Consider the following 26413-nt stretch of genomic DNA (forward strand, 5'->3'; position numbering starts at 1 on the left):
TGTGGACAGGGCAGTGGGGGGGACACCATAGTTTTGGATACCTTTCTTGGGGGCCTTGTGGAGGAAGCCAGGATCTTCAGGAGCAGCCAGTCAGCGGCTCAACCTGTGGTCAGGTTCTGACTTATCACCTGGGGTTGACAGAACCAGCCCTGCTTACTTTCCACTGTGATGTCAGGGACCGTGGATGGTAACGGAGGAGGGACTCCTGGGGAGAAACCCAGGACACAGTGGTTAAGCTCTACTCCATACTTCTTTCCCTGCAGTCTGACAGAGCATCCCGAGAGCAGGGTGGTCTGAGGGCTGCCAGGGCTCCTCGGAGAGTGGGGAGCAGGTCTGGTCTCAGTTTTGAGGGATGGCTCAGAGACTTGGCAGAGCAGGTGTGCAAGAGGCTCCCTGAGCCTCACATCTACTCCCCTGGCAGACCCAGCCGGGTGCGCCAAGTAGGGAGAGAGGTGGGCAGAGGGGGACGGTGGCTTCCAAGGTTCCAGATGACTGTGTTGAACTGAGAGGGACAAGTAGTCCCCGGCCTGCAGTTCCTAGCCCTTGGGCACCTGACGAGGGCAACAATGCGTGGGGACAGCCCAGGAGGCCTCAGGGTGGCCATGGTGATGAGCGTGGGATTGGAGAGACAAGGCGAGAGGAGACTCGGGCAGGGTGTGTAAGACAGGGTGAGAGGTGGCGAGATGGGCTCTGCCCTTTACAAACCACACCTCGTGAGCACACAGAAGTCTCTGGGACCTTTGTGCTGGGGACATGAAAAGAGCAGGGAAAGTGGAGGGGACTGTTTCAGAGTAGGCTGGGCTCAGGTGTTTGGACAAGCAGAGGGAAGACATGTCTTGCCTCCCTTAGCTCTCTCTGGGACCCTCCCACTCTCCACACACACAGCAGAGGCAGACATTGAGGCCCGAGTTGAGGTCAAGAGTGTCTTGGCGAGGTGGCAGGAGCAGTCAGGACTTTAGGGGCCCCCCTTTGAAGAAGCCTGACCATCTGCCCTGACTCCTGCCATCTAAGGACTTCGTTTGCTGCTTTCTGAACATCCTGGGGCCTGAAAACTTCACAGCCAGGGCCAGGCAGAGCTGGCTTGGCCAGGTCACCCTGGAATGCATACGCCCCACCAGGAGCCCTGTGTCTTCATAGGAAGGACATATGTACAGTCCCCCCTCCCCTGCTTGGCAATGTCCTCCACCCCCTTATGTGGCCTCTGTTGTTCTCGTCTCATCTCTTGTCAAATTGTTATTTTGTAATGAGCTGTGCCTCCTTATTAAAGAAATGAGCTGAAAGAAACCTGGGGTGGGGGGGTGTCTCCAGTTGTTTTTGCTGGGCTGTGGGGAACGGGGAGGCAGCAGCTGCCCACCATGGTCAGCATGGTGGTGAGGGTGGGAGACAGTTTTGAGGCTCCCTTCAGGGCAGCAGCAATAGGGGCCGAGGCCTGTTCTCTTCCTGGGGCTGGAAGAAGACAGCCTGGTGCTCTGTGGTGGGGCACATGCCACCTCAGGATGGAAGACAGACGCCAGTGCCTGATGCTCCCCTGGGGGAAGGTAGTGGTGCTGGAGAACGTCCTCTGCGAGGCTGCGGATGGACCACCCCTTGAATCGCCTTCCAGCAGAGCTGGGCTTAGGGAACAGCCACAGACTGAGCCCAGTGATGGGAGGCTGGCTCTGGGGTATGGGAGTTTGAAAAGTGAGAATTTCTACAAAGTCCTTAGTTATCCCATTGCAATGAACTTCAAATGTCTTTGGGTACTGAGGCAAAGATGTTAGGGACCAAGGATAGGGCTTCAGAATTTTTAAGGGAAGGGCCAGCCTGTGGCTCACTTGGGAGAGTGCGGTGCTGATAACACCAAGGCCATGGGCTCGGATCCTATATAGGGATGGCCGGTTGGCTCACTGGGTGAGCGTGGTGCTGACAACACCAAGTCAAGGGTTAAGACCCCCTTACCGGTCATCTTTAAAAAAAAAAATTTTTTTTTTTTAAGGTAAGAGAGTAGGGAAGCTTTGCCCTCAAGGCTAGGAAAGGGCTAAACTACTTCAGTTCCCACTCCCACCTGTCTTCTCACCTTGAAGACAGGCCGTATTGTCAGTTTACATCATATGGTGCTTGTCCTCTGGGAGTACCACTGGCTAGACTTGTGCGTGGGCCCCGCCTGAGTGAGCAAGCAAGAGCGTGGATCCTTGAATATCCCATCTTGCGGCTTCAGTCCCTGAGGCAGGGTGGCCTGGGTGAGGTGAGGGCCATGAGCCTGTCGGCAAAGGACTGGGATTTATCACTGGAGGGTCTCCTAGCTGAGTGTGAGCCCCTCACTCTGCTACAAAGAGTCCATCCAGCCCCCCAACTCCCCCCAGAGGGCTGGACCACATGACTGCGTGGTGATACTGTCTCCACAGACCTCACCATATCCAGTGGGGGATAAAGAAATGATATTTTGCATGGGCTGGCTGTTAGGCCAGTTGGTTAGAGCCTGGTGCTGATAATATCAAGGCCTAGGGTTTGATACTTATACAGGCCAGCCGCCAAAAAGAAGAAAAGACATTTTGTGGACCAGGAGCCCCCTGCATCAGCCATGCTTCTTTGCCTGTGTTTCAGGCCCCAGGACAGGTCTGAACTTTTTAACCATGACATCATGTGTGTTTGTTCTGCTGCTGCTTGGGCTACAAACAGCTGGGTGATAGCAGGGGAAAATAATCTCGCCTTCCTGACCCCTCTCCAAGTCAGTGACCAGGGATTTCTGCTTGGGAGACACACGGGGCTGAGCAAAGCCAGAGGGCAAGGCTTGCTAGATGGAGAAACCAGACCTGGACCTGATGCCCGAGGTCAGACCTGGCCACCCACCCACAAACCCTGCCAGTGGGTGTGAGCAGCTCCTCCCTGGGCATGGCTCCTTTGAGGTTGGATTTAACCTCCAATAACCTCCAAGTTAGCTCCATTTGTAGTTTGGAACTGTGGAGTGGTTTTGGATCTCCTGAATCAAACAATGAATGAAGACTTATATATACAGCAGAGGACTAGGGGTGATGCCAGGAGACTTCGTGTGCCCAAGAAAACCACTGCCTCTCTGGACTCAGCTTCCCCACGTACAAGAGCATTTGCGTTCCTTGAGAGGGGCTCAACGACCTTGTCATTCAGCTCTGCCCTCCATCTTCAAAGAAATAACTGTGCTCTTGGTTGCTTGAAACTCAGAACCTTGATTTTTTTCTTTTAAAGATGACTGGTAAGGGGATCTTAACCCTTAACTTGGTGTTGTCAGCATCACGCTCTCCTGAGTGAGCTAACCGGCCATCCCTACATGGGATCTGAACGTGAGCCACAGGCCAGCCCCCTGAGAACCTTGATTTCTTATGGTTCTTTTGAACTTGCAATCTAGGATTTTCCTTGGCCTGACTCCATTTCGGAAATGCCTTATGCTGCCAGAGACCCTACTCTCAGTGATGGTGACTCACTTGGCTGTCCCTGGGGAAGAGACCTCTAAGTGGACAGGAGATGTAGGAGGCTGGGGTGGGGGTGAGGCCCCCAGTGGCAAAGATGATGACTTAAAATTGGAAGAGTCTGCACAAGATGTGAGGTTCTATGAATCTCATTTTCTGAACTGTGAAGACAGTCAAAGTTAAAACAAGTTTTACTCATTTATAAATACTGTTGTGTTTACAGGTATCATATAGATGTGAATATTATTATTTCCAAACTTGCAAATACGGAATACTTAATACTATATAACAACAACCAGTAAAACAAAATCATTAATCTCAGGGTTGAAAGGCCACTCAAAATTGCATAAAAATACATTCAGTTCACAAAGCAAGTCTGGCTGCCCCTCCCGAAACACCCCCACCCCACCCCAGGTGTATTTACAAAGGACTGAAGTTAATCCATACAACTTATCTGAAAAAACGGTTACATCTGGTGCTTTAACTGTGGTGGAAGTACAGCGAGGAGCCACAGAAGCAAAGAAATGAAACGCTTCCAATGAAATGGGAAAGGCGTGGAGACAGCAAGGTGGTTCTTATAAGCTCTTTTCACCCCTGTCTGATCAAGGTCAGGGCAGAGGCAAGAATAACGGGAGGAACACCATAAAGCCAAAGCCCGAGTCTGAACCGTTCAATTAAGAACAGGCTACATCAGGGCTGGTCAGTTAGAGAACAGTGTTGGTAACACCAAGGTCAAGGGCTCGGATCCAAGAAGAGGGTTACAAGGGTGGAACATATTCCTTCCCTCTTCAGGGAAATCATGGCCCTACGTGGGGTGCCAGCAGGAGGTAGGCCCAACCTTTCAAGGGCTAGAAAAGGGGGTATTTTTGATTGCTGTATCTTCTCAGGAACCTGTCCTACCCCTGCAGCTTGCATCCCCCTGTCCTTTTTCCTCCGACCTCTTAACCTGGCTTCTTTTCACCGGAGGACAAAGCTGGAACTTGTTCTTAGTTTCAGTAGAGTGGGAGAGAGAACGGGCCAAGGCAGAGATACTCAGGTGAGAAGTGAGTCAGTGCCGAACCTAGCATGTCCCTTGTTCAGGATCGGCACTCTGACCTCTAACTCTGGTTTTGTGAGAACATTAGAAGCTTTTAAGAAGCTCCCACCATCAGCACATCTTTCCTGAATCCTCTCTCTTGCAAGGCAGGAATGGGTTGAGCTGCTGCCACCAGATGCACTGACACACTGTTCAGGTTTGTGCTGAGAAGACACTTGTCCTAAGCTGGGAACAGTCCAACCTCTCAGGACAAAGACAGAGTAAACCAGACATAGCTATCCATGGTCTCTTCGGCCTATGGAGGAGCATACAGGCTTACAAGTCAAACCTCATCTCTGAGTAGCATCAGCACACCCAGGAGGTTTTGAAACTGGAAGGGAGTGGTGGGGGTGGTTGCTGGTGTATAAAACTCCTCCAGGAATCTTGGCTGATTCATGGAAAACCTCCTTTCTAAAGCACCAACAGCTTCAAATGAGAAAGCAAGGAATAAAGAATGTGGAGGGAAGTGAGAGGGAGAGGAAGGGTGAAGGGTATCTTTACTTTGGAAGGACAGAAGAGCATCCTGGTGTCACCTTAAGGGGCCACCCAAGTAAAATTTTATTGGAAGCATTAGGGAAAAGTTTGGAGGAGAAATAACAGAAAATGTCACTGGCAGATTCATAGTCCAAAATGATAAGCAGATAAATAGGGGAATGGCTCAGAAAGAAGTCCTGTGGGAGACAGGAAGGGAAGGAGAAAAGTAAAAGATATAAATTAATAGAGTAATACACTTGGAAAAAATGGGTTTCTGAGTTCTCACTTCTAACCAAGAATATTCCAGACCTAATTTTGAAAGCTCTGTGCATGCATATGCACATAAGCTAGAAGCAAGAGTAATCCCCAAATTGTTAAACCTTTTTAGGTGGGGCTAGAACTTTCATCAATGGTGTCTTGTCTTTAGACACACTCACCTCTTACTTACAGTTCTTCCCAAGGAGAGGCTTCTGGGACACTGGGTTGCAAGCCATACTCATGAGGTTCTGTTTGGGCTCATCAACCACAGCTCTCAAAGGAGAAGTAAATGCATCTTTTACCATGTGGCCACTGGCTGGCTAGTAAGGATTCTCTACTTGTTTTTTTCTCAGCCCTCAAGGGACCTCATTCTCTAGTAGCTGTGACAATAACAGTTCCTGGGCTGCAATGAAGTTGATCTATTTTCCAATCTAATCAGAACACAAGCGATCAATAGCTGTCTCTGATAGGGTCTACTGCTCCTGAGCAGTGTCAATACTCATTAGGGAAGCTGATTGAAATCTCTGCTCAGCTGGAGGCTGTGGGATGAAGTCACCAATGAGACAGAAGTCATTTCCGTGGGCCGAAACTTTGCTTCTGGGAAGCTCATTTCCTCCCAGTGCTTGCTGCCTCCATACTACTCTACGTCCAAGGCCCCTAACCTTCTGCCTTCTTCCCACCACAGCACACAGGCCACCTCCACTTCCAGAGTCTCTGCCCTTTCACTTCACTCACACCCAGTCCTGCAGGTATCTTGCGAGATCCAAGTCAAGTTTTATGCGGTGGGGATGTGTGGACTCTGGGTTTGTAAACGCTTACTGCTTTGGTAGTCTCCTCTGCAGATCTACATGAAAGCAAATACCATTTTGAACAGCACTGGAACCTCCTACTTCTGATAGTCCAGAATCCAGAGGAGGAGCTCAATGGTACTATAGATTGAGGTTTTTATTGCATAAAAGTCTCTTGCTGCTGTAAGGCAGAGTTCAACACTATGAACCAGCTGGTGCTAAGCAGAAATGCAATTAGTCTGCTGTTTGGGTGTTAAGAGCCAATGTAGATCACATTCAAGAAAACAGAAAGGTGGCTGAGGAAATGTACAAAGCAGCAGCTCTATTTCCTATTAAAACAATTTGTTCAAAGGCTGCCTGCAACAAATTGCTTTTTATCCATTTTCCCGGGAGCTCCAATTTCCACCTCTGCAGGTTTTAATATTCTTCCCAAGCCATTAGGAGAGGAAGCAATTGCAACACCATTCAATTACCCTTAATAGTATTAAATTCACTTTCCAACGAGTATGAGAAGTCAACCTTGGCACGCTGATGTTAAACAGTTTGAATCCGGAAGAAAACAAAAATTTTTGTTATTGAATTGTGAAGTAGAAAGAAATTTTGAAGCAGAAATTCAGAGTTTAAGAAATGTTCTGATCTTCCTAAGAATGAATAAATCACAGAATTTTAAGCCCAAGGGATCTTAAAGATCATCCAGCCCAACCTCATTTCAGACAGGGAAGGTGGCTCCCCAAGGTCACGTGGCTAGTAAGCAGAAGGGCTGCCCCTGGACTCCCGATGTTTTGACTCCTAGCATCTCATCCTTTCACATCGCCTTATTCTGCCCTCAAACCTGCCTTGTTTATTGGGTCAGAGGAACTCACATCATCTGAAGGGTTGGAACCTGCCTTAAAAATCAGTATGGTGACCAAGATTTGTAGTTATGATTGGGCATAGATTTGACCAGGAACTTCCTTAAACAAGGGATGGGAGCTAGGATAGAAACCAGGGAAAGCCAGGAAGAGAAAGCAAACACATCCCGCAGTTGGACAGAAAAAGAAGGGAGGTTCTAGGAAACATCAAATGAGACTGGCCCAGTAGAGGATTTAGCGTACTCAGTAAGCCCAAGGTCTGTGTATTCTTCAGATTCTTTAGAGGCAACACCCGGAGATTTGCATAACCCTTACACTAGAGACTGGGATGGGCTAGGAGTCATCATACCCTGGAACTATCTGGAAAAGGATCAACATCCCGTGAAAGACAAACAGGTTAAGAACTTCAGCCAGAAAGTCTCTGGAATGGCCAAATCATTACTCTTAAAGGTGTGGCTTGGTTTTTGGAAAATATCAAATTAATGAGAACAGAGGGTGTAAAGCTGTACTGAGAATGTTCTCTTCCCCATTCTGATATTTCATGTAAAGACTCCAAAGTGACAGACCTGAGCCCCACATCACTAGCCAACCTGTAGCTGTTCATTCAGTTTTAGCTACCTGGGTGCTTGTGAGTATCCAAACCAGCAGGTGAGGACCAGAGGTTCTGGCCACTGAAGAGACCAACAGCAGGTAACTGGCCAAGCAGCACAAGAGAAGGGAGACCTGATGCCAGCACCCAGAGAGAACAGGTGGCTAGTAGAAGGCCTATAACCATCACGTCATGGGACTTCCGGTCAATACTGTTGTGAAGAAGTGGTATTTTATTCTCTGGAGAGAGACCAGAATTCAGAGTTTATCTGTTCAATAATAAAATTAATTGCATAAGAGAAAGTGCCTGAGATTACCTATGAAGGTTTACATTTTCATGAGTTCTTGGCCATAGCATCGAGTATACCTGAGATTGAAAAGCTTGTAAATTTCTTGTCAAAAGGGAAACTTACTGGCAAGAAAAGGCACCTTTAACATGAAAGGGCCAGGTGGAGCAGCAGGGGCATGACACCAGTCTAAGAGTTTTGAGGACCTGCCTAACATTTTGAAAGGTACAAACAGATCTGAGGAAACTCTAATCCCTTTACCTGGTCTACCAAATGGAAGAGGGTCAAGATGTTTTCCTAATAATCCAATTTTCTTTTCCTAAGAAAGAGTCCAAGATGTGTCGGGAGAATCAATTAGTCAACACCTTGTGTTGATTTCCTCTCCCTAGAATGAAGGATATGCTTATAGTGGAAGATAGGAAACCTCTTACTCTAATTTAGCATTCCATGAGAACTGAACTCCTGGTGCTCCCAGGGTAATACAACGTTCCAAGACAGTAAGTAGCTCCTCTTGGAAAACTGTTGGATATGGAAGGAAGAATTTTGCATACTCTAAAACTGAGATTTTGCCAGAGGAGACATATCTTCCGTTCTGGAATTGGGATCTTGAATTATAGCTTCTAGTTTAAACAGCAAGTGATGTTTCAGAGGGCCATGGAGAACTATACAGCCATTTTCAGGAAAGAAATTGACAGAGGTGGAATATGTTAAGAGAATGAGCCCCTCTAAGTACTGAATATCACCACCAATCTTAAAATGAACCATGGGATACAAAAAGCAAATACTGTAAGTATTAATATTGTGTCATCATCAAGAACTAATAGTTTAATTTTGTGCTGGACTTGTGGAGTATTCTGTCCAGGTCTGGGCATGATATTTTTAAAATTTATTTATTTATTTAGGGCATATTTTAAAAGGTTTTTTTCGTCTATGAGAAGATGGCCAAGATGTGACAGGCACAAAAAGCATGCCATGTAAGAAATGACTGAAAGGACTAGGGAAACATCAGCTCGAAGTAAGATTAAGGGGAGATGACCAAGTATATATCTGAAGGGCAGAGCGCTGTACAGGGAGAATCCACAGGCAGACTTCAGTTCATATTAGGAAAAAACTCTCTGGTTTATCAGAATTGCCCAACCTTTGAGTAATAAATGCAGGACCACCAGAGGCTATCTGACCACAGGTCAGAGCTGTGGTAGCAGGCGTCCCTATGACACAATAGAAAGCTGGACCGAATGACCTCTGGCTTTGCCACTCTAAAATCCATGACTCCCATCAGTGGGTTGAAAGTACCTCATCCCTTTAAACCTCTATTACGCAGTCATTTCTCCCATTAGCTTCTAGGAAAGCAAATCATTCTCCCCTGAATATAACCACTAGAAATAATCAAGTTCACCACAATTCTCACAGCACAATGGGCGATATCTTCTGTCTTCTTTGTCACAACGTTGCGAGTGTCCTCAGATACTCTACCTTTGTCATGTATGTCTTTCCAGCCTGCTTCCATGCCCTAGTCCATCTCCCAACAATCTACCTTCCCCACCTCTCATGCTTCCTCGCTATGACTTCATTTCTCATTAGTAGGTGCCACAATGAGGACAGGAAAACAAGGACAAAGGGAGGTGAGGCAGAATGGGGTATTCAGAGCCCAGAATTTCTAATAAAATCACCTTGCAAGGGGAAGGAAGACAAGGGGGATATGAGAACAATGGACTGACACTTATGCCATGCTATGGCTTTTTAGAGAGAGGGCTGGTGGTGCCACCTCTGAGGCAACAGAGGGATGATTTTCTAGTCCCCAGAGTAATAATTTTCCATAATGGCCAAAGACAACTGAGCTCAGGTGCTCTCTGTTCTAGCTTTTACACCATCAGTGAGGGAATGAGGGAGGAGAAGGAAAAAAGGACAGAAAGGAATAAATGAAGCCAGGGCCATTTGAGTTTTGGAGGAAGGGCTAGGCATGAAGGAGGAAGGAATAAGGGTTAAGACTCATCAGGGATGTTACTGGGTTGTTGACAGAAAAAAAAAAAAAATTCAGTTCCTGAGAGGTGAAGAAGAATAGAGAGCTTCAATGCAGAGTCACTGTCACCTTGGACTCTATCAGAAACACAGTTCCAGAGGCTGTCAGATGATTAGTTCAACACCCTGCTATTTCTCTTGGCACCCCAGACAGGATCCTGGACTGGCCACTATAAGACTCACCTATATAAGAGGGTACCAGGTCAGTATAAAAGGCTGTGGGACTCTGGTTTAGGTACGTTACATGTTTGGACCAAACCCAGTGTGGACAGAGTAACTGAACAGCAGGAAGTTGGGGGATCCACAGCTGAGTCTTGTGGACTCCCCCAAGGCCTTCTGCAGATGGTTCAAATGATCGCAATCATGCTTCAATTAAAACGGTCATAAAACTCGGGATAGGGGTGTGGGAGGAACAGGGCATTGAGAGTGTGGAGACGTACAGTGCAGAAGAGGTGACTGAAGCGGATCAGAAAGAAGTGTCCTTCCACCAAAACATTCACTTCCTTTGGCTGGAAGGCAATGGCTGGAAAAGAGGGCTAGGGCAGCAAATGCTGTTCCCTCCCTCCTAAATCTGGAGCCTAGTCTATTTGGACAGTTTGCTGATGACTCTGATGAGGGCACCATTTTCATCTTTCAGCCTTTGGTTGTCAGATTTCAGTTCTGTTAACACCTGTAGGGCGACAGAGGGAAAGATATGTGAGAGCTTGGCATGACTGCTATTTCCACCCTCCCTGACCTGGCCAGGCCACCCCGGTGAGCAGGGCCTTCTGAGACAGCACAGGCAATGAACTGTCACCGCCCTTTCTCCCAGGGATGAAATGCCCTTGAATCCTCCTATTTACTGAGTTGGCAATGCTAATATTTAGGGAGACCATAGGCTTTCCATCTTTTGAGCTAACATATTTAGCAGTAATATCTTAAAAGTATTTCTTTGTACGTCCTTTCATTCTATGGAATCAGTGACTATTTTTAATTGCTCCTGTCTCTGAACTCATCTCTATTCTAGAGAAGCTGGGGAGGGTGCCAGAGTGGGCTGCAGAGGACACAGGGAAAGAATTCAGGAGGGAGGCAGGGTGCAGCCAACTTCACACCCCATCAAAACCAAGAATGCCGGCTGTAGGGGCAGAACTCAGCTTTCCTGCCATACGTGCAAGATTTAAGAGTCTTCCTCCTGGTGCCTTTGGTGAATGGAGTCCCCAGAATTCTTGCTGGTCATACTACACATGTCCACTTTCAACCAACTAAAACCCAGGGAATTTACAGATATTGTCACAGAGCTGCAAGGCACAGCGAACACTAGATATGTATTTAATTCCCCCCAAAACTCCCCCTTAATGGTTACTGAGGGATACCAAGAGGCCTTGTTGGCAGTTTTAGGGGATGGCGTTGTAATTCTAAGGGACAGATGCTTGCAGGGGAGGGGAGGTAGTGGAGATTCAATTCTATCTGTTCTGCCATCTTGGAACATCACACATAGTGCTGTCCAACTTGTGAAACAAAGGAAAAATAACAGCCTCAGGTTCCAGCCTGGATCTCCAAGTCTTTATTATGTGATCAGGCACTTTGACAAGTATGTTGTGCATCTGTAAAATCCTAATGGGGATATTGATAGGGGTGCGGTTTATGTGTGGGCTCTGTTGGCAGCAAGAGTGATTTAGATTAGAATGTAAGTACATCTTCACCATGAATGCTACAGAAATCTACATCCACATCTGTTCAATACAGATGTCCTTTGATTGACTGGTCATTTAAACTTACAGGACCCCTGTGGCAAGCAATGCCCCCAGTAAAGGGTGGCCTGGGCTGAGACGTTTGAGGCCTGTTTATTTCTAACTCTGGCTTTGCTATTAACTACTTAGGGGATCTAACTACACCTTAAGGAATATAATCTTTGTTTCCTCAATCTCACAGAGAAGGTGTAGGTTAAATTATACAAGTATATGTCTATGCACACATATATGCATCAAAGATACATAAATAATTTGAATCGGGAAAAAAGGAAAACATTACTGAATACCTATAATGTGGAAGGCACTGTGCTAGAGGATCTCACTATCAATTCGTGAGTCTGTGATACAGTTGTTATCCTTATTTCTATAAATGAGGAAAAGAAGAATTTCATAACTAGTCCAAGGCACTCAGCTAGTAAATGGCAAAGCTAATATTGAACCCAGTTGTGTCCAACTCCACAGATGGTCATTCTTTCATTACAGGTGAAGTGGGGTGGAGAACAATACACCAGAAACTGTCATAGCCCAGAAACTGAAATCCCAGCATTGTCATTGTCATTGTCATTGATGATCTGTATTACTTCAGGCAAATCATTCAACTTCTCTGCATTTCTATTTTAGTATTTTTAAAAGAACGATAATCCTTGTCATACTCCCTCATAAGGTAGGGACTCTGTGAGGCCCACAGGAGATAACAGATGTGGAAATATGTTGACATACATAATGTGTTCTGCAATCCTGATTGCTTCTACTACCACTATGAGTTTTCCTGTGAAGGTGGGAAGGCAGACAAACTTTACTAAGAAGACTTTACTCCAGAAAACATCAAAATAAAGTTTCAGTCCTTTGACCCAGCCTCTTACCTCCAGCTCAATCAAAGCAGCTCTGGCTGCCGTCTTTCATGTCTCTAACCCTGCAATCTTGCCTACCAGAATCAAGTGCTTAGAAACTCATTTCAATAAAATTTCTAGAAAAAGTCAGCCCAGGGTGGCATCGTGACATTTCACCTTCCCGCCTGCTCTCTAATGCCCCATCCTGGGGCCTGCCATTTGGGTAGCAGTGAGACCCTGAGAGCCATGTTCCCATAATAAGATTCCATAGGTGGAAGAAGCTATATATGGCAGTGGATTACATTTCACTGCTTAATAGCTCATCAAATCACAACTGAGCTGCTCCCCACCCTTTTTAAAAATAAAATATACAAACAACTCATCAAGCTTTGGTGATTTATTTCCACATTAAGAACTCAATTCCTTGAAAAAAAAATTTGGACTAGGCAGTTTCGCAGCTGCAACATGCTACAATTGACATCTTACAGGAGTGTCAAAAAGTACAAGAAATATAATGTAGAATTCAAGGGCGGAAAGCCTTGCAAACTTTACTTTCAAAAGAGAGGGGGGAAATGAACAGTGCTATCTGATATTCACTTGAAGTTAAAGAATGATTAAGTAAGAACATACGTGAAAGTACTACACACATCTGAGGTTTAACAACACTTTCTCATTTCAACTCCCTGGACCTCAGCTTAATTTCTAAATTTCCAGCTTATCACAGTTGTATGTTAGATACCTTTGACAAATAAAGCACACATTTTCTCAAATATTACTTCTTACAGCCTTCGATGAGGAATGTGTTAAAGAGGAAGAGGATATAGGGGTCCTGAAGCTTCAGAGACCCATGGGGGGCTAGCTTGTAGGGTCGGAGGGACTTAGAATAAGTCTTGACTGAACTGCCTTGCTTCCAACCACATGGGAAGGGGGAAGGGAGTCACTCCTTATATTTTGTTGGCAAGTGGCTTGTACTACACACTGAGATAAGATGATTTCTCCAAGGAACTATTTAAAAAAAAGAAAAAAAAAAAAAAAAAGGGCAGGGCAAAAATCTTTTGATCACACCACCAGTTTGGCTTAGTTATCTCATCTTTCCTTCTGGCAGGGGAGGGGCGGGGGTTGGCAAGTTTTTTCTGTAAAGGGACGGATAGTAAATATCTTAGGGTTTGCAGTCCATACAGTCTCTGTTGGCAACTACTCACCTCTGCTGTTGCAGCACAAAAGCACCCATAGACATAATGATAATACATAAACAAATGAACATGGTTCAGTTCCAGCAAAACTTTATTTTTTATACATTGAAATTTGAATTCCATATAATTTTCATGTGTCATAAAATATTATTTTCTATTAATTTCTTTTTTGACTATTTGTATAGCTCACGGGCCATATTAGTGGGCCACAGTTTGCTGACCCCTGCTATAGAAGGTCATGTATCTGGCAATGGTTTTCTTTACAGTGGCAAAATATTTTGGTAGGTAAATGGCTCTTCGAAAGTTAACCTCTGACAAGTAAGCCAGGGTGCTGAGAAAGCAGAATATTGACCTTCATTCCTCAGCTCAATGCTGGGGGCACACTGTAATTGTTCAATAGATCCTTCTTGAATTGTTTAGGCTGAATGCTTAACAAATGGTTAAAACTCTGTGGCAAATATGCAGATAGCTTATATCGCAGTGGTTAAGAGCCTGGACTCTGGAACCTGACATATTTGGTTTCAATTTTGTTTCTACCACAACTTGCCCAAGGTCACCTTAATAAATGACAACTGTGATCAAGATTATTAACTACTGAAAGCATGAGATCTAGTTTTGCCCCAGATCTTGTACTATGTTGCAACAAAGAGGGAAACTAAAAATAACTGGGACATCTTTCGGGGGTCCCTAGTTCTTCCCAAGTCAAATTTTCCAGGAATCTCGAGGCAAGTTTTAAAACATGGAGTTTGGATCTAACAGTGGCTGCCAGGCCGTGGTAGCACTTTCCTTTCAGTTTTTTTTTTTTTGCTTGTGATAGCATCTGCAGCAGGATATTAGCTCAGCCCTTGTGGTAATTTGGGCGTTTCAGTTCTAGTGGATATTAGTTGCCAGCTACTGACCCTGAAGGCAAAAGCAAATCGGCAGAAAAAAGAACAGGCCCCGGTCAGGACTAATTAGATTGTTGCTGAAAATTAAAACCTCATTTCAGAGCAGTGGTGACCCCATCACACCATCTTGGGATGAGAAAACAAGTCGTCTGTGAACTTGTCTTTCATATCCACAGCTAGGGGAGGGCTCCAGTATGCCAAACATTTTAGGTTCTCAGTTGAAAAGAAATCCCTGCTCTTTTTTTCCATTGCCTGTCATCTCCTTTGCAAAGTTGGCTGCATAAGGGAGGGCCTGGCTATGTGAGGGTCTCATTTACATAAGGCTGCATTCTGCCTCACAGCCCACACACTTGTGACAGGAAGGGACACATCCCTAGTGTCCAGAGATTTGTGACAGAGATGATAAAAATGCCTCCAAAGAAGGAAGAAGAAAGCAAAGACTACTGTAGAAGGAGGCAAAGAATGCTTATCCAATTCTGCTGACATGGTAGGATGGAGAATGTTTTTGCTGGTAGTGGAGCTGGGCCAGAATAGTTCTCGTCTTTAGTTCTAGTACTCTCCATCCAGCAATGTTGTCAGATGTGGGGATTTATTTCTGTTTAATATCTAAAGGGTCGTGGTTCTCAACCATAGTTGCACAAAAGTAACACGAGCGCTTCGAAAAAAATACTGATGCCCGGGTCTTCACCCAGACCATTGATTCACTGGGGGTGGGTCCAGGCACAGCTAAATGTTAAATACTCCCAGGTGTTTTGAATGTGAAGCCATGGTTGAGAGCCCCTGCCCTAGGCCCAACAATAACCTGGAGTCCAGAACCAACCTTAATTGCTCTAGAGGACCAGGATACATGTGGGTTGCTATCTACTGAGAAAACTCTCAGTTTGGCAATGACTCCACCAAAGAAATGTGTGTACGTGTACATACAAAGGTATGTGCACACACGTGTGTATACCTATGTGTAACTGAGTGAGTAAATCCATATTCAGTCTCTAGGGAAAAGAAGATAGTGCGGTGATCTTTTCACATACACTGCTAGGCCAGGCGAAGTCTCCCCACAACTGCCTCCCTTAACCTAGAATGTCCCAGTCTATGGTCTCAGTATTGGCTCTTTCCATCTCCAGGTGACCAAGCTTTATAGGAAACCGCATATGGAGGCTCTGATGGAGGAGATGAGCACAGAGCATCTGGGACTAACAAGAAGACTGAACCTGCCTGGAGTAGTGGAGGAGGGAAGTGTGGTGGAGAGGAGGGGTAAGAACTAGAGCTCCTGGGTGTCCGAGGACTCCATGGACTCCGAGAGCCTGGCCACCACTCGAGTCAGGGCCCTGTTCTCAGCCTGCAGTTGCTCGTTCATCTGCTTCAAGGTTTGGATCTGTTTTAGCTGGTGGAGGTTCTGTAGAGAGTGAGACATGGAAGGGACAGACAGACAAGACAGAGAGAGACAAGACAGACCAGAAGAAAAAAAAAGTAGGACAAAGATATCACGTGACTTTTTGTTTTTGTTTTTAGTTTGCATGCAAGAAAGGAAATGAGAAAGGCAGGAGTAATGAGAGCAAATGGGGGGCAGGGGATGAGGAAGAAAAGCGCCAGGGAGGGGAGAGCTGTGTCTCTGATTCTTGGTTAAGGTCTAAATATGCAGGAAGTCAGCCATATGAAAACAACCACCAGGCTCCCAAAAAGCACATCTGGATTGCTTTGGAGAATGACAGCCCACCATGTGGCTTGGGGCTTTCTGAACCACATGGACATGGCTGAGCCATAATCTCAGGGACTCTTCTTCACCACCACTGGGATTGGAGCTGAGGACTCGGTGTTCCTAAATCCAGCTGCTGCCCTTCTCTCTCCTCTCCTCTCCTCCTCCCCCATACTCAGTCCCTTACCCCCACTTGTTTTCTTTCTGGGTTCTTTTCTTACCTCATTTACTTTTTATTTTTAAAAATAAAACAAGGAAAATAAGTGGTCTGTTATTTAAGTATTTTTTGTATAGGGCATGTGCTGTTTAGAAGGTTGAAGTGACACATATCAAAATAATAAAGAACTCTCAGCTCTCTGGATAATCCTCTAACCTGCTTTGCAGGAAACTTCACTACCCTGCTAGTTCTCTGCAGTCCAGAAAGCTTGTTCCAGGATCCAAGAACTGCTAACCTGCCTCTGACCTGCTATATATGATTATATGCATCACTAAATTCACAGCTAACTGTGCTCTCTTTGTCCCAGTTCATACAGAGGCTGGGAACTGCTTAAAGGTGTTCACAAACTGACTCATACTCTGAAAATTATAGCTGTTCACAAAAGTTGGAGAAATCATAAATATCCAGTGAAAATGGAATTGGCTGGGCCAATGCGCTAGTCCAGCCCTTACTATCTGTCGCAAATGGAACAGAATAACCAGCCAACAGATATTCTTCCTAACATGCCATATTCCATAAGGGATTTAGAGACTTCAATAAATGGAATTATGTCACAGATCTGCCTACTCTGCTACTTGTCCTTCCCAGTCATCTGCACTGCCCCTGAAACAGATCATCAGCTCTCTGGGAGGAGGGAAATGATTTTGTTACATGAATGGGGTTTCATAGATGAGGATGGACAATCCTGTGGTTATAACGATGACAAAAAAGGCCACCAGGTATCAGAGAAAAATCTCTCAGACCCACATGATGAGAAGGATGGAAATGAAAGATTACTGGAGGTATAGTTGTTTGGGAGTGAAGAAGCAAGGAAATGAAAGGTAGCATGAGGGGAAAAAACAGTGAAAAGAAAAAACAAGCAGAGACAAACTGCTGAATTTCTCTTTTTCCAAAGGGGAGAATGACCACCTTGGAAAAAAGGCAGAGCAGCCCAACAGTTCCATGTGGCCACTGGCGGGTAGGGACTGGCAATTCTCCTTGCCCACTGCAAGCATCTCAGCCATGGAGAGGACAGGGGAGGGAGATCATGATGCAGCATATGGAAAAGTTTCAAGAGATGGGTAGGCACCAAATTTAGGAACCAATGGAAAGTCCCTGGCTCTCACCCTTCTTTGGTGTTGACATTGGACCAAAGCTTTCGACATAATCATTGTCATTATATGAAGTGGTCCTAGCTTCCCAGGGAATAAATAATATTAAAGACATGAACTATGAAAGTGACTCAGTCTAACATGTGTGTACAAGCAGACTGAGGTGGAAGAATTTGGAAGTTATCTGCATGAGAGAGAGGGGGGCAGGAAACAATCTGGTGGAATGTTCTACAGGAAGCAGTGCTGAAAACAAGGTGAGGAGAGGAGAAGGGAGGCGAGCAGCAGTGGAGAGGAGAGCAGGGTGCGCAAGGGCAGAGCTTAGGGATAGAGTCAGCTAGTGATATTTCCAGAACAAGTAAAACAAAAATTTCAGGAGCAGTCTAAAAGAGGATTGGCTACTAGGCCCCTCTCATACAAAGACCTGGGAAAGGAAGGGAAGGCCTGGCAAGGAGGCTGATGCTGAATGGAGGGTGCAGTAGAAAAGTAATCAGATCTGATGTGGGCACATCCCAAGACCAAGTGCAGACCTAGCACAGCTCACAGTGACATGCACACCTGTCAGAAACAGCCATGTCATCCTACTCCAATCCAAGATCCGGGTGGACTTTCTCCTGGGTAGAATTCATAAATACTTGCCTTTCCAAGTAAAGGCCAGAAAGGCACAACCCATCTCACAACCTCAGAGCCCTACATATATCTGGTGAGCCCATCTCACGGTTTCCTCATTTCACCTGGACTTCGTACTTTGTTAAAGTCAGAAGAACAGGCACTGAAGTCACTTTCTGTCCTTGAGCACCTACTGTATTTTCAAGGGTTCGCTGGAGGTCATCTCTACTGATTGTTCCTAAACTGAATACACAACAAGCATGGAGACCAACAGGTCCCAAACTCTATTAGGAACAGATTTGCTGGCTACCTAGCACACAGATTTTGGCCACTAATCACTCTAGAGAGTTGGTCACCATAAACAATAGTATGGATGAAGAGCTTAAGGCTAAACAAGCATTTTCTTAGATTCCTTTAGGGCCAATCACACCAATTTTGTAATGTCTGTATCTGTATATTTGAAGTTTTTGCCTTCAAAGAAGGTACAGACAAAATTGTTGTGACTGAGGCGGCCCTGATACTCCTCTGCCTTGGTCCTCTAGGGGGAGCTGGACGATTTACAAAGTTGGTATTAGGCTTCGATGGAGCAAACGGTGTTTAGAGGCTTTGGGGCCTGCAGGCATTTCTTCTCCAATTGGCTTTGTAATTGGTAATGGAGAATAACGGCAACTGACTAAAAAAAAAAAAAAATCAGTCTCAAAACAGCTTACCTGTTGGTCTGGGGCCTAAACAGTCATGATCTGGCTCCACTTGATAATTTAAACAACTGATTTTAAAGTTGCTGGCAAATGGCTTATGGCTGGGGAGAGCAAACACTCTCATGTAATATCTCTACAGAGGAAAGAAAAGAACTCATGACCTAGTTTAGGAAATCATGGCCTGATGGGATAAGGAGAGAGAGAAACATGTAAGCCTGTCTCAACCCATAGGATTGAGAGCAACCAGAACCGAGGGGCTTCTGTACTCACCAATTTAGAATTGGAATAGAAATAAGAAAGGACTTCAATTTCTCCGCTTTTGGCCACTTTCTGGGTCTTTGTGTGTGGGCCTGCATGGATATGACACAGCGTTCCATGACTGGTGGGTAATGGTTGGCTTTGGGGCTCCTGAGTACTTACTGGAAGGCACCAGCTTTGCTCTTATTTATATTCTCCAGATCAGTATTTAGGCCATTTCTTAATGAGCCTCACTGACAGCTGCCGAACAACAGAGTATGGGGATGGTGTAACTCAGGGGGTTCAAAAATGGAGGAGCCCCCATGCCCCCAGGAGCTGTGGGTATTCATGCATCAAGAACTGTTTAGCTCTGCTAACATACTGCTGAGTGGGAGAGGACAGTTCTGTGTGGTAAGTGAGGTGGGTTTGGAAAAAATAGAAGATGGGGAAGTTTAATGGTGTTAGGTCATACTGTTCTCCCATCGCAGGAGAATCAATCATTTATTATTTCTACTTCTTGCTGCTCTGAATCAACTTGGAAGATTTAAAGTATTTGGGCAGGTATTCCTTGAAATTCTTTGTGAATGTTATCAGTTATTGCCTTGGGATGGTGAGTAGAGAATGCAGGGCAGGGCTTGGCATTTCTCCTTTATTCTGGAATTATAAAGAGTAACAGATTATGAGTGCTGGATCTTGTGTAAAATATGACCTTGTCAGATCCAGAAAAGTTTTTTTCCAATAAATAACCAAACTTTTTAGGCCACTGGAACAATAAATGTCTTTCCCAAAGGGCTCTAATTGCCTATTAGAGATGCTTGCTTACAGAAAGAGACCTGGGGACCTGCCTAATACTGTCCCAGTGCTTCAGTTTCCCAGCTGGAGAAACCTATGTCTCACCAAATGAACACTTGGCATCTCAGCACCAGCAAAATAAGATCCCTGAAGAAATAAAAAAAGCTGAGCAAGTGCTAGGTGATAGTGGGCATATGGTATCATGCACTGCAGGGATCAGATGCTCTAAAATCATACCCAGGTGGCTACCCTGAGCAACTCTACATTCCCTGCAGCTCTATATCCCTCTTCCACAGGAGCAAATTGACTCCTTTGGTTAGATTACCAGTTCTTAGCATTCAAAATTGCTCAGGATGGCAGATGTGCATTAAAGTGGTGATGGAGGTGATGGTCATTGCAGGTCATGGTGAGGGGAGAAAGGAAAGCAGTGAGGCCTGAAGTGTATCTGGTGGCATGAGCTTATTTTCGTGAGAATGCCAAGCATTCCTGAATATTTCAGGGGAAATGGGCTGCGGCAGGAAATCAATATGTGAATAAATTTTTATTCTGCTGCAGAATGACTCAATCTGTGTTCCTTCCAGCAAAGGGATGGATTGGGGAGGAGCAACAGGGAGGAAAGCCTCTGGCCATGCTCAGGCTTCCCTAGGCACCTAATGGGAGGCTCTGCAGAGCTGGAAAACTTGTTCTAGCCTTTTCATCCAGCCTCTTGAGGGTGAAGCCATTGCTTGAAAAACTTTAAAAGTTCAACTCAGGTTTGTCTCTAGCCTACAGATTTTCCTTTAAACCAAAGGCAGCATTTGTTCCTAGAAGGCCTTTGAGATGGCCACAGCGGATGCTGTATAAGCTGAAAGAGACAAAGAAATGGCTACGGAGAGGTGCTTACCTCCTCTTCAAACATCATCTCTTCTAGAGGGTGTTGAGTTTGTAGTGAAATTTGGAAGGGGCAGGCCTATGCTCAAATATGCAGTCTTGACAGGCATACAAAGACAGAAAGAAAATCTCTTCATACCTTCATCTCTTCCTCCATTTCTGACATTTTCCGCTCCAAGGCTCGCTTCTCCTGTTTAGAAACAATGAGATGACTGAACATCTAATGGAATTAGAAGGGAGTCAAAATGCTGCTTCCCAGTTGCCACGTGATCAGCGGCCTCTTGGTCAAAGGGTTTGTCTAAAACAAGGGACTCAGGCAAACCTTACTTGGGTGATTTGAGCACTATCTGATCCTGCCACATGTGGGATGGAGCTATTTTACTGATAAAAATCACATTATTTAAATTTCCTATCAGAAAATTAGGAGATACGTGTGGAAACAACTTGCTAATATGCAAACAGACTAGGGCACTCTGAGTTATTTTGTGGAAGTTGAAAATTTCATGGAATTTCAGATGACTACAAGTGACCAGGATGCTTCCTCTCTATTTTTTTTTTCCCCTTGCTGTCTATTAACAAAAAAGCATCATTACCTTCAGTAATGCTCCCCCTAAATTCCTAGAGAACTGTTTCTCTCATGATGCAGAAGAGATGGTGAGCAGGTAAGTAGACATCACTATCTATGAAGAAATAGCATCCTTCCCCTTAGTTTCTTTCCTCCCCTTAGTTTTTCCCTCCCCCTCCATTTCTCTCTCCCAGCAATTGACTCTTGATTTATCCTGAACCCAACGAGGAGTCCTTGATCAGATGAGATACCAGGGAAGTTTGGTTACAGGCCAAGGGAATAAACTTTAAGTAAGATATCTTCAGCTGTTTTCCAAATTAAGCAGACAACAACAGGAGACATGGAAACATATTATACCTCTAGGGTCAAATCAAAGCTAGGGTTCATCAATAAATCTAATCGAGTTTTCTCAATCCAAGAATGTCAAATCCGAGGAAAATATTCTGAGTGCAGTTGTGGGGAGGTCAGCAATTGAACCAGAAATCCTGCCCTCAGTCAGACAGTGAGCAAAGTCTCTGTTGGCTCATGTTTCAAGTCATAAGACCTATTAAATCGATGGCACAGGGTCTTGCAGAAAGCTTCATTTCTGTTTAAGGTGATGGGAAGGGTAAGGAGACCTCGGACCTGGGGGTGTGTAGGATGATTTAAGTAAACCAAAACATATTATGAGAATGCACGTGTGTGCAGTTCTGCCTAGAGGCAGAACAACATATGAGATGGCCTTCCAAGGGCACTTTCCACCCTAAGACTAGAAATATGTGGAAAGTACGGACTATCTGAGGAAGCCAAAATGACTAGCAATCAAATTACTGCCCAGAGTCAGACAAAAAGAATTTATCGTCAAGTTAGGAATGGAATGTGGCAGAACTCCCGCCTTCTTTAGAAAATTTTTCCATTGGCATGAACAACAAAGTTAGAGAAAGTCAGAAAGAAGAGATGAAATGGGGGGAAAAGAGACATGAACATACCCGTTTCTCCATCTCCAGCATTGATGATCGGTCAGAGGTCTTCTCTTGTTTCTGCTGAAGGAAAACAGTTGTTACTTAAGTTGTCCGAGGGCCAGTTGAAAGCCCGGTTTAACTCGGCTTCATCAGTGGACATCCAGAAATAAACAGCAGGGCTTCTGGCTTTCTCTATAGCAGGGGTCCCCAGCAAATAGATTCTGATAGATTTCTAAGCCTAATATTATTGTCTCTCTGAAGTTTGCAGGGTTCTCACTGGGGAAGGGAAGGCAGTAGTAATGTTCTCTAAAATTTAAAATATTCACAAGTACAAAGCCATTACTGAAAGCATGCACGCACAGTCACGCATATGCACACGCAAACACACTATCTTTCTCTCTCTCTCTAGGTCTTCAATGCCAACTACGTTCTTACATCGCACCATCTCCCTCTTCTCCTCTTTTCTGAGTAATAGCACAATGAAAAATGACTTTTGTTCTTTAAAAGGCAGGGGACAGGGCCGGCCTGTGGCTCACTTGGGAGAGTGTGGTGCTGATAACACCAAAGCCGTGGGTTCAGACCCCTATATAGGGATGGCTGGTTACCTCACTTAAAGGTTAAGAACCCCTTACCGGTCATCTTTAAAATAAATAAGTAAATAAATAAAATAAAAGGCAGGGGATTCCTGACCTTGAATGTCTAAGTCCCATAGCACGATTCTAAACTTATTCCTTCTGTTTTGGAAATTGAGGCAGTTTTCTTTTAGAGGAGTGGTTTTTTCACATGCAGGTGGGCTTCCAGGGGTTCTGAGGAGCCCATTCATGACATCCACCCTGGTTTGAACAAAGCATTCTACTGTTGTATATACTGGGCTTCCAGATAAGGCAAGATTTTATTTGAATAGAAGATTTAGAATGTGTATTTTAGATCATCTTTCACTTTCAATTTAAATTTTGCAGAGGTGCTAGAAAGTTTAGCCACCATAGCGAAAAAGTAGAACAACCTCAGGTAATGATCCTACCTTAAATAGGGGAATGGAAATAGATCGTTAAGTCCCTTTTGGGCTTAGCATTACATTCGATAGACATTTAATAAATACAGGTGATTATTTTTATTTTGCCTAGTGCCATGTACAGACAGCATTTAATAAATACAGAAATTGTGCTGGTCTTCTTGCAGAGGTTTCCTTTTTTAAAAAATTAAGGAATAGCCAGAACTAACAGCAACACTCAAGAATTCTGGCTCCTGTCTTGGGCTTTCACCTTCTGTTCTGAAGATCAAGACTGTCTGCCTTTACACTGAAGAAAATGAAAAAAATGCAGAAGTAGATTCTGTAGCTTGTTCATATCCTCATAAGTCTTTTTCCCATGCCTGAGAAGCTGCAGAAGCTGCGATGACTTGACTGTTTGCAAGGTTCACATATACAAGGAACTAGTTTTTTGTTTGTTTTGTTTTAAATTCTAACCCCCTTAGAGTTTGGGCGGACCATTTATGTGAAAGTATTGTATGTGTCCGTTTGACAACTATCTCCATACACATGTGGAAGGCTGACAGGCCCTCCCTCCACTGTCCTGCCCTCCCTCCACTGTCCTGCCAAACAACTCCATTTTTGGTAAGTAGTAGAGACCTGGTTTGTAGCACTACCATTTCTTCTGAATAACTTGTATTTGGCAAAATTAAGTATATTCCGACACACCCAGCAAAGCAGTTGGCTAGAGAGTAAATGCTTTTCCCAAGCAACTGGAAAGGCTGATTTTATTTTCAATGCCCTCTGTGCAAGTCAATGTCAGAAGCTAGTTAGACTACTCACTGCTATGAAGCATGGGCTGGTGGAAAAGCCAAGAACCCCTAAAGGTCAAGAAACATGCTGTCAGGAGCTTCTGCTGAGGACAGAGTGGGGAGCAGGTGAAACTGCGTTCTTCCTGTGGTTCCTCACATGACTGCTCCTTAATTTTCTGTAGAATAGCCCCAGCAGTAACTGATCAGAACCATCATATGACCTGTATTTATTAACCATTGCCAATACATGGCACTACTCAGAATAAAAATTAGCCCCATATGTCCTTTGAGCGTCTACTGTAAGATATTTTGCCAGGCTCAATAATGCTGGGGTGAAAAGAGACCTTAAGGTTTATTTAGCCCATCCACCTGCCATAATGGAGATAGTTGTATATATATTTTTTCTTTTAGATTTAGAGACAGGGCTGGTTGGTTAGCTCAGTTGGTTAGAGTGTAGTGTTATAACACCAAGGTCAAGGGATTCCTGCACCAGCCAGCCACAAGATTTAGAGACCTATTTTCCTTGTTTCACAAAATCACTGTAAGCCCAGATGTTATTATCTGTGTTCCAGTAGGTCTCAGAAATTCCCAGTAACAACCATGTTCAGCTACTATAACCAAGCAGAACGGGGTGCCTCTTCCAAATTGAAAGGCAGCTCACAGGACAGGCCATCCATTTTATGCTCCGCCAAGCCAGCCTGTGGAAAGTGTGGGTATCCTGGCTGTCTTGCTGGGATCCCATATAATTCTGTAGCACTGTCTTCCAAATGATGGCACCCCTTGCTCATCCTATTCCAGAGGGGTTGCAACAATATGTTTAGAGGGTACTCAATGACCCTACCCACTATAACCCCGTGTGCTTGGCAGTATACAACCCTAGCATTTTACTCTTTGCTTTTGGATTATATCATATTGCCAGAATAAGTAGCTGACTCTGGTTATCATTTCATGCCCTCCTGGTGAACAGTCATTTCTACGTCAGTTCAGCTTTCGAAATTCTTAATCTCCAGGCATTACAGGAGGGCAATAACTCAGTAGGTTTCTTTTAACTCAGTAGTAAACTAAGACAGCTCTTGCTTTAGCTTTCAGCTGTAGAATTTGTTTAACTGATGATGAAGTTATAGCTCCAGCACCCTCTGAAGCGTCCTCTAATTAAATTATACCTGGAGGTGAGAGGAAATGGTTTATCTGGTTTTTTTGCCACTAAAGTTCCTTACTCCTAGGCCAAAAGAGTGGTGACATGGGGAGACAATATATGCTATGGGACTGAATCTTTGCTTTGGGACTTAATCCCATGTTCTAGTACCACTTTGCCCTTGATTGGTTATATGACCTAAGCAAACCACTTACTTCTCTAGGCCTAATTTGCTACCTCTCTGCACTAGGTTTAAAAGTGTCTGTCTTGTTTATCCCTCTCCAAGAGGGGATGTGTAGACAAATTGAAATGAAACATGGTGAACAAGAAAGAAACTGTCTAGGACTAGCTTTGTAGCACTGGTTTATATATTTCTACTAAGAAGTAAGCAGGGGGCTGGCCTGTTAGCTAAGTTGGTTAGAGCACAGCCTTATAACACCAAGGTTACGGGTTCAGATCCCCTTACCAGACAGCTGCTAAAAAACAAAACAACACAAACAAACAAAAAGAAACAAGTAGATTATGCTCCATGATATCAATTATTAGCATTCAGACCATCAGGAGTTGTTCACTGAACTATCAGTTTTCAATTTTAGGTTAAACATTGATTGAACCCTAATCAGGTTAGGATCTGAGAGGCTTCTATCTCACACCTCTCCCGAGGAGGCCCAACCTTAACTCTCTCACCTCCTGTCTCTTAGGTCCTCTGTTTAGTTTGCCTCCCTACATCAACCCCTGCCTCCCCATCTTCTTCCTTCTTCCTCCCCCTTACCTGGGCCATCTTCTCAAGCTTGGATTTTACATCTGCTAGCTCTAGCTGGGCCTCCTGAAGTTTTGTTTTCAGTTTTTGGTTTTCGGTCAGGGCACCCTCATAGAGCTGGGGGAAGGAAAAAAGAGAATCAGGTCACCTACGACGCAGGGCTCCCAGAATTAGAACCCACACAGTTTCATCATATGAGAATGCCTAGGGCTCTCTGTCCCAAACCACCATTGTGTGGTAGACGGAGAAGATGAAGGAAGTCTAGGGAATTGAGTACATTCAGCCAACTGGTCTCCTGCTTCTTGAAAATGATGAAGTCCCAGGTGCTGAACACAAACAGAACAATGATGTTCCAACATTAATAATAAAAAAAAGTCATTCCATTTTCTCTTACGGGGCATAGCTCCTCATACAAAAGAGAATTATTGTTTTGGAACCAGTCTAGCATGGATATAGATTTTAGTCAAGTTCTGCTTAAAAGAACATTAACAAAACAAACATTTTCTTAACAAAAATGTTTTTTGCTGGTATCTTAAGTGTCGAAAAGGGGAAGTTTTCTCCTGAAGCTAGGTACTCTTCTGCAAGAATCAAAGGAAATAAACTGTAAAGTGATTTAAACCCTCTTCA

General features: G+C 44.6%; 1 protein-coding gene across 7 annotated transcripts in view; it reads right to left on the reverse strand.

Annotated features, from left to right (window-relative positions):
• Nucleotides 1–3595: 3595 nt before the first annotated feature.
• Nucleotides 3596–26413, reverse strand: part of PPP1R12B (protein phosphatase 1 regulatory subunit 12B) — a 219989-nt gene continuing 197171 nt past the window's right edge. For 3 of the 7 annotated variants that reach the window (XM_063113839.1, XM_063113841.1, XM_063113845.1), the window contains 4 exons: nt 25799–25903; nt 22140–22193; nt 20746–20796; nt 3596–10432 (listed from right to left, as the gene is read on the reverse strand). In XM_063113839.1, coding sequence (XP_062969909.1) covers nt 10346–10432; nt 20746–20796; nt 22140–22193; nt 25799–25903 — 297 coding nt within the window. In that variant the 3' untranslated portion in view covers nt 3596–10345. Of the gene's footprint in view, nt 10433–13597; nt 15796–18690; nt 18841–20745; nt 20797–22139; nt 22194–25798; nt 25904–26413 lie in introns of those variants that run through there. The other 4 variants (XM_063113835.1, XM_063113838.1, XM_063113840.1 and 1 more) reach the window with 4 other exon arrangements.

Source organism: Cynocephalus volans, chromosome 11 (genome assembly GCF_027409185.1).
Source record: "Cynocephalus volans isolate mCynVol1 chromosome 11, mCynVol1.pri, whole genome shotgun sequence".
In the NCBI taxonomy this organism is placed as follows: Eukaryota; Metazoa; Chordata; class Mammalia; order Dermoptera; family Cynocephalidae; genus Cynocephalus; species Cynocephalus volans.